At 50.0% G+C, this 8,692-nt stretch overlaps 1 protein-coding gene across 1 annotated transcript; it reads left to right on the top strand.

The window, feature by feature from the left end:
* The first annotated feature begins 5,050 nt into the window (after positions 1 to 5,050).
* Positions 5,051 to 7,016, top strand: LOC136527799 (desmethyl-deoxy-podophyllotoxin synthase-like). The gene is made up of 2 exons (XM_066520645.1): positions 5,051 to 6,131; positions 6,241 to 7,016. Exons 1-2 carry the CDS (start codon positions 5,247 to 5,249, stop codon positions 6,874 to 6,876), a joined length of 1,521 nt encoding a protein of 506 aa, XP_066376742.1. The 5' UTR covers positions 5,051 to 5,246; the 3' UTR covers positions 6,877 to 7,016.
* The last annotated feature ends 1,676 nt before the right edge of the window (positions 7,017 to 8,692 follow it).

Raw genomic sequence — 8,692 nt, 5'->3', positions numbered from 1 at the left:
AATGATGGCACTGTCACAGGCTCAACACTGCAGACCTCCGCAACGATTTATGTCTGCTGGATACAGCGTATATGGTAATCATCAACTATGACGGGGACACCGGTCCTAGCAAGGGTGTTTTATCATCATAGTCCACAGGCCCTGCTGGCGTGGTAGGGCCATCTGCCACCGCCTCTTCTGACAGGACGTCGAAGGTGACGTACGCCGTGGGCGAAGAGGCCACGACCACCGGCAGGTCCACGTCCTCTTTGGTCTTCAAGGCGCGAGTGCCATGCGTGAACAAGGATGGACGCCATGGCAGCCATAGCGATCAAGAGGACAACGACCATGAAGGTGGTGAGCTTGGCCATTGTTGTTGTTTCTGCAGAAACAGTGAGGGTGTTCTAAGAGTTCTTGGCGTAGAATTGTGTTGGAGCTTGAGTCATGGGTGGGTGAGTTTTATATGAGAAAGTGTAGTTGATTTCAGTTCAGTAACTGTAATGGAACCGTAGTTAATGGTGTTTAACTCTACTAGTTGCATGAGTTATAGTTCAATCTTCTATGTCTTATAAATTAATCCATGAGTTGATGATGAAGTTACATATGTTGGTACAAGTGTTGTTGGACAATTAACCAGTGAGATCCGTGACCTTCCCGCCCTCGTTGAGCAAGAATCAGAGCCTCCAACATGCCCTAATTTGTTGCACACAGTGGCTCCATTGGACTTGCCCATGGAGCGTGACACATCTTTTGAAGATATTGTTTTGGGCGAAGATGCATCCAAGGAGGAAGAAGTTGAGATGGGTATGGGTGTGACATTTGAGGACCCTATTGATATCATCATCCCTTTGAATGGATCCTCTCAGTCTATTGATGAGACCAAGGCAGAAGAGCCCAACCTGCCAAATAATCCTTTGTTGGAGGAGCCACCCAACTGGACGTCGACATGAAGATTGAGGATTGTGCTGGTCCCCAATACATCACCCACCACTGGTGACACCACCAACGAGACACCGACGCAAGTCTTATGACAAATCAATGGTTCACCGAAGCACCCATCTTGCCAAGCATAAAGTTCTAAAAGACTTGGGAATTGTTAGGAATGACGGGAAGCTCAATGAAGATGCAATTCAAGAATATGCAGAGTGCGTGAAAAGAACTATTGCCACCAGATCTCCTTGAGTCACTTATGCGTACAAAAGGTCGTGCTTTTCGGGATCTTGTCGCGGGGATCTCTTTGCCTCTTCGCTAGGCTTTGTTGTTGTGTTGTCAATTTAGTTGTTGTTGCCTTATTGTTTACCTTGTTAGTTGCTTCCTTTGTCGTTGGTTTCGTCATCGTTGACTTGTTGTCTTAGAATTGTTGTTGTTACGTCGTTGCTTTGTTGTATCACCGGTCTGGGCTTCTTCTTTTTAATATAATCAGCAGGTCCTCTACCTCATTCATATCAAAAATATATGTCGGTACACGATGTAATGACACTCACAATATAGACTCTATCATCATTTCTATAGCTACTTATTACCTATCTGTTTATTGATTTTTGATGATAGGACACTATATTTATCTAAGAAAGAAAGAGAAGGAAAACACAGGAAACCGAGGCTCGACCTCTTCACGCGCAACGAGGCCGTCGAAACCATCCAATACAGCGTAGGAGGAGCGCTCGGTTTCCAACTGCGATCGTGGATCCTGTGCGCGCCGCCGGTGAAGCACCGCTCCTGCGGCTGCCGCCGTCACGGACCTCGCGCGGCCACCGGCAGGATCTGGCGCCCCGCTGTCGCGGACCCTCGCGCGGCTGCCTCGCACACGCGGCCGCCGACGGGAGCTCGCGCGCGGCCACCGCGGAGCCAGCTCGCTCGCGCTGCCACCGACGAGATCTCGCGCGCCGCTGCCATGGAGTCTCGCGCGGACATCGTCGTGCCCGCTCGGTGGCGCGGCGGCCACCGACGTCATCATCTGGGAAGCGTGCGCCTTCGCTGCCTTGGCCGCGGTGCTCGTCGCCGGCGTCACCTGGTGCCTGAGCGTCGCGGCCGCGGTTCGTGCTGCCGGCGGCACGGCGTTTCCCACCGCCGCGCCAGCAGGCAGAGCCAGCGGAGTGTGCGGGCTTGCCGAAATAGACATCAGCGCGCTGCCCAAGTCCCCGTACCAGCACCGCCTCGGCCATCGACGTGCGCCCCGCGTGCCGCCCCGCGTGCCGCCCCGCGGCGCTTGCGCGGCCACGCCTCGTCGAGGAGTTCACGTCGTCGAGCAGCAAGCAGATAAAGATTTAAAGAAGGCTTCAGCCACTCGGGCACTCGGCCACAGGCTTACTTGCCCGCACAGGATCTGAAGAATTGGGGAAAGATGATTGGTTTGATTTTTTTTCATGAATCCTGTAACCAAATATGCATTGGCGAGTATAGTTTGTACCGGTAGTGTCTCGTGGCCCAGTCTGGACCACGCAAGGCTGCTGACACTGCCCCGGCAGCTGCTCTTCGGTGAACCACTCTCGGTCTACTGGATCGCACCGCGATGGCGACCGAGTTTTTTTTTTTATTTTCTTTTGCAAAAAGTATTTGTTGATATATCAAAAAAATTGTAAAACTGCACTAGTGCCGCAGATTGAACCTGTGGGAAGTAATTACCGCTGGTTCAATTGGCGAAATTTTCTTTTTTTTTCTATTATTAGCTCATCTTTAAAAATATCATAACTTTTATACATGAACTTACGTGAAGATAAAATGTACTCTCTTTGTTTCAAATTATAAGTCACTTTATCTTTCTTGATACATCTATTTTGCTATGCATCTAGATATAATAATATATCTAGATATACGGCAAAATGGATGAAACAAAGAAGTCAAAACGACTTATAATTTAGAACGGATGGAGTATATATAAAACTTCTCGAAAAAGAGGTATATTTTGAAAGCCCACGCGGATTCGCCGCCTCCACCGTGTCTCCCGCCTGAACTCGTGCTCTCACCGCGGCCGCGCTCCATCCACCTGTCACGGCCACTGTCGAGGTTCTTGCTGCCGATGAGCTGCACGCGGGTGACCTCCGTGCTACTCCATGGGATCGAGCTCTGCGCCGACATCGAGCTCCCCGTCAACTAGCCTCCATTTGCCCGAGCAGCAAGTAGATGGGCATATATTAGAACCGTATGTTTCATGTGTTTTAGATGTATGTTGCATATGTTTCATCTGGATGTTGCAAAAGTAGATCTAGTGTTGCATATGTTGCAATGGCTATACATGTATGTTGCATATGTATGTTTCAAATGTTTCATTTGTTTCAGACATATGTTGCAAGTATTTATTATTTGGATGTTGCATATGTTGCAATGCTATACACATATGTTGCAAGCGTATGTTTTAAATGATTCATCTGTTTCAGACGTATGTTGCGGCAAGTGCTTCATGTTGCGAGTGTTTCATGGACAGGCGCGAGAAGCGGGCATAGGTTGAGGCAGTCCCCACAGGCGTAGGCGGTCCCCACGTGCGCACGGGAAGTGAAGCAGGCACGAGCTGTCCCCGCGTGCATGCGTACAGGAAATGGAGCGGTGCGGGCGGGCGAGCTGGCAAGCGCAGTAGGCGCGGGCAAGCACAACAGGCGGGCAGGCGCGCAGCACTGCAGCAAATGCGGGCGTCCGTCTGGACGCTAGCCATGCCGTTAGCGCTGGGTCACATAAAATTTGTTTACTAGTATAGTGAACCCTCTATATGGAAAATTGAATAATTTTTTTCTAGATTTCTAAGATTTCATATTTATTTCTAGGGTTTGAAATTTTCGAAATTTTGTAATAGGAGGCCCCTATAACAAACGCCCGTAGCACAAAAACTCACAAACATAACATTAACTTGAGCCGGCCAGTGTCTGGCACTAATCTTATCTCATGATTTATATCTGTAAATTAAATTTAACCCTACAGAGTAGTCTAACTTTCAGATAGAGTATTGAGAGTTTGAGACCCATTTTAATTTGTTGCTGTTGAATGATCACGTGCTCGACATTATTTGAACGCCATATATATGGTTGACGCAACTTAACTAATACAGCACCAATTCATATATGCGCTCGCCGGTTTATCCCTTTGCTTCCTTGGACTCTTGTGGCTCTGCAGGTGGGGCCGAGAAGGGGCGCCCACGTGGGGACAGTCTGTCAGTGACAAGAGGGTTCGTTAACGTGGCGGATAGGGTCAGTTCGTTGTGAACTTGTGATGATGAGGTGTGCGGGTTAATTAACCGGGTAGAGGCAGCGGAGCTTCGTGTTTGCGATAGATGCCTTGCTTGAGCCGGGAGGAGTTCGGCGACGTCAGCAGGAGAAGCCTGGTGACGCCACGTGTGCGCCCGGGGATCTGGGCTTCGAGGCCCGTTGGCGTTTGGGCCTGCGCGAGCACGGGAAAAGGGTCTGCCGCTCCTTGCTCTCGAGACTGAAACGTGGGGCCTCTATCGCGCGCCGCTTTGCTCGGATCGGGCCGCGAGGAATCTTTTTTGCAAAAAAAAAGTGCGACGTTAGCCGAGCCAACCGGTTTCCTCCACGTCTCCCGAGCGAAAGTTGGTGCCCGTGACGCCACACGCACCAATGGCGAGGCGCCACGTCATCACCGCTCCGGGCAAAGCTGGCCTGCAGCTGGCACTGGCAGGCAGGCTGCGGAAAGTTCTCGGAAAAATAGAGTAGAGTGAAAAATAGAAAATTATAGGATTTGAAAATACAGGAATAAAAACTTTGCGATGTTTCAATTGCAGGAAAACAAAAATATCACATGTGCGATGTGCCCAAGAAGCAAGGTTCCATGCTTCAGAACTTAAGAAAACATTGTAGGAATTTTTGCATTAGGTTTCCTTGAATTCGTTTTTTCCTATGTTTTGTGAGGCTAGGTTAGCCTTCCCTTGGAAAGAAATGCAGTTTTCCTTTGTTCAAAACACCAAGTTGAGAAAACTTTCCTATGAAATTCATTCATTTGCTTTTTTTTTTCAAATCCTCCGTTCCAAACAGGCCCGGACTTCTTGCTTTGAAGAGATATGGAGTCAGTCCAAATGGGACCAGCCAAAATACAAAGAAAATCACATGCTTATTTTTTTTTCAAAGGCAATGAAGAAAATGTCAATATCAGAGAACTGTCCTAGTAAGAAATCAGCTTTCATTTGCTAGCTTACAAAGGTCAAGGTGGGGCAACACTTTTTGTCTCTTGGGATAAAATAGTCAAAGCTGAACTTGACTACTTGAGTCTTGAGTGAGGTGCTCCTTCCTTCCAGCCACTCATAGTTGGAGCACCAAGCCGCCATGGAAATGGCGGCGCTTCCACTCCTCCTCCTCCCCCTCCTGACCGTCGTCTCCTTCCTGTGGCTCAGTCGTGGAGCTTTGTACCGTCGAGGCGGTGGCACGCGGCTGCCCCCGTCGCCGTGGGCGCTCCCGGTGATCGGCCACCTGCACCACCTCGCGGGCGCGCTCCCGCACCACGCCATGCGTGACCTGGCGGCGCGCCACGGGCCGGTCTTGCTTCTCCGCCTCGGCGGGCTCCCCGTCGTGGTGGCCTCCTCCGCGGACGCGGCGCGCGAGGTGATGAAGGCGAGGGACATCGAATTCGCGACGCGCCCCGTGACGAGGATGGTCCGGCTGGTCATCCCCGAGGGCGCCGAGGGGATCATCTTCGCGCCCTACGGCGACAGGTGGAGGCAGATCCGCAAGATCTGCACCGTCGAGCTGCTCAGCGCCAGGCGCGTCCAGTCCTTCCGGCCCGTCCGCGAGGATGAGGCCGGGCGGCTCCTCCGCGCCGTGGCGTCGGCGGCTACGGTGGTGAACCTGAGCGAGCTGCTGGCCGTGTACGCCGCCGACTCCTCGGTACGCGCCATAATCGGGAGCAGGTTCAAGGACCGGGACACGTTTCTGGCCATGCTGGAGCGCGGGCTCAAGCTGTTCGCTAACCTGAGCTTGCCGGACCTGTACCCGTCGTCACGCCTCGCCATGCTCGTCAGCCGGATGCCCGGCCGGATGAAGCAGCACCGGGAGGAAGTGGTCGCGTTCTTGGACGCCATGGTCCGGGAGCACGGGGAGAGCAGAGCAGCTGACGACGACAAGGAGGACCTGCTCGACGTGCTACTGAGGATTCAGAGGGAAGGTGACCTGCAGTTTCCGCTAACCACCGACAACATCAAGTCCGTGGTCGGAGTAAGCACTGCAGTTTCCAGATCCACAAAAAAATTCAAATTAAATGTCATTGCCATGGTGTTTCGATCTATTAACGAAATTGGCTATCTATGATATATGTGCCGTGCAGGACATGTTCGCCGGAGGCAGCGAGACGGGTGCGACGACACTGCAGTGGATCATGGCGGAGCTCATGAGGAACCCAAGAGTGATGAAGAAGGCGCAAGACGAGGTCCGACAAGCGCTCGCCGTCGCCGGCCGGCAGAGAGTAACAGAGGACGACCTGAGCAATCTGCACTACATGCACCTGGTCATCAAGGAGGCCCTCCGGCTGCACCCACCCTTGCCACTTCTGCTTCCACGAGAGTGCCGGAGGTCATGCCAGGTCCTAGGATTCGACGTGCCGGCGGGCACGATCGTGTTCGTGAACGCCTGGGCGATCGCGAGGGACCCCAACTACTGGGACAAGCCTGAGGAGTTTGTGCCTGAAAGATTTGAAGGCAGCAGCGTCGACTTCAAGGGGACGGACTTCGAGTACATACCGTTTGGGGCTGGACGAAGGATGTGCCCGGGCATGGCGTTTGGGCTTGTGACCATGGAGCTTGCACTCGCTAGCCTGCTTTACCATTTTGACTGGGAGCTGCCGCCTGGGATGACGGCCACGGATATAGACATGACGGAGGAAATGGGGGTCACGGCTCGACGGCTCCACGACCTCTTGCTTGTTCCCTTCGTCCGAGTACCCGTGCCCATGACCATGACCTAGCTAGGTCCAGGTCCAGCACCAGCACCAGAATCTGTTTTTTTTTTTGCGAATTCAGAATCTGGAAACTTTTGTACTCCTATGTATTACTACGTGCATGAAGACCTAAACTTTACCAATATAATAACAAGGTAATTTTTTTCTGGGCATAAGTGAAGTCCTTGCAAGAATTGCTGAACAATTTCAGGTAGTGTTTGGGTCACTGGTCCGAGTTTAGAGGCTAAACTTTAGTCCCGCTAGGCTGTTTGGATCTATGGGCTAAACTTTAGTCCTCTAATCTATAATAACTGATTTGCCCTCATTTAGTTATCCATGCACAACCATGCATGCGAGCGGCAAGGGGTATGGGGCGTCCAACGCCCGACCCGAAGGAGTTTAGCCCAGTTTAGTGCTTCTTTGGGAGCAAAAGATTTTAGCCCAGTTTTTAGCCATTTACTCACTTTTAACCCTCTTGGATCCCCATGAAAAAAAAAGCTAAAAGTGCAGGGCTAAAATTTTATCGTGGGATCCAAATAGAGCCTCAGTTATTTTGGACAATGTTTTGGCTCATCTTTCTTGTATCGAGTCCCATTTTGTTGCTGTTGAATGATCACGTTCTCGACATTATTTGAACGCCATATACATGGTTGACGCAACTTAACAAATACAGCACTAATTCATATATGCTGGACAACCGTATGCATGGTCGTTGTCAAAACTACATGACAGAAGCGATCTTGAACGGTCCTGTTATGGGTGTTTTATGATCATAGTAGCCCACCGTATCAGGCCCTGACGCGGTAGGACCCTCCGCCTCCACCTCTTCTTCCGGGACTTCGAAGGTGATCTCTGTCGTGGGCGAAGAGGCGACGGCCGCCGGTAGGTTCACGTGCTCCACGGTGCGAGCGCCGTGCGCGGGCAGGATGGACGCCACGGCCACGGCGATCAGGAGGACAACAATGAAGGTGGCGAGCTTGGCCATTATTATTTCTCCAAAACAGTGAGGGTGTTTTGAGTTGCTTGGCGTAAAATGGTGTTGGAGCTTGAGCCATGGGTGGGTTTTATACGAGAAAGTGTAGTTGATTTCGGCTGTGTCTGTAACGGAGCTATAGTAAAAATGGTGTTTAATGCTACTGGCATGAGTTATAATTAAATCTTCTATGTCTAATAAATAATCCATGAGTTGATGAAGTTACGTGCATTGCTGGTAGCCTGGCACGCTGTAACTTACATATGTATTTGATTACACTATTATTATTGTTATTTTCAATGGCAAATGGCAATAAGAGTAAACTCTATGACTTTTTGGTGAAATGCATGGGGATCAAGGATATCTGCTCTGCGCCTGCATTTCGGCGTCGCTTTGGATAGATAGATTGTGGAATCTAAGTTAATGTTATACTCTTTTTTACGAGAAGTCAAACCGTTGGAACTTTGGCTAAGTTATATAAAAAATATTAACATTCATGGTATGAAATAAGTACAATTAGAGTAATTATGGAATATATTTTTGTAATAGATTTAATTGGAGACACAAATATTAATACTATTCATTAGAAATTTGGTAAAACTTAAACCAGTTTGATTGGCATAATTTTTATAGTTGTATTGTTTTGTGGGAGGGAGTATATGTGTCATGCTATCTTCGTCGAGGATTGTGTCTTGGAGAATAGTGAGAATTAGTTGCCTCATAGAAGATACTAGTGGCAGGGCGCGCGCGCCATCGCGCGCAAATACAGGCACAAATTCGAAGACACAGGAATGTACACACGACATTGCATGGCATGCATAATATGGACTAATATAGTAGCGGGTTCAACCATAATTATACAGATATTAT

This window comes from Miscanthus floridulus, chromosome 19, assembly GCF_019320115.1.
Source record: "Miscanthus floridulus cultivar M001 chromosome 19, ASM1932011v1, whole genome shotgun sequence".
NCBI classification, from domain to species: Eukaryota; Viridiplantae; Streptophyta; class Magnoliopsida; order Poales; family Poaceae; genus Miscanthus; species Miscanthus floridulus.
This window is presented reverse-complemented; position numbering and strand designations above follow the sequence as displayed.

Bases quoted from the DNA above. Each gene is read 5' to 3' on its own strand.
- LOC136527799 (XM_066520645.1), top strand. From the start codon at position 5,247: ATGGAAATGGCGGCGCTTCCACTCCTCCTCCTCCCCCTCCTGACCGTC. The intron at 6,132-6,240 runs GTAAGCACTGCA...TGTGCCGTGCAG, and splicing joins ACATCAAGTCCGTGGTCGGA to GACATGTTCGCCGGAGGCAG.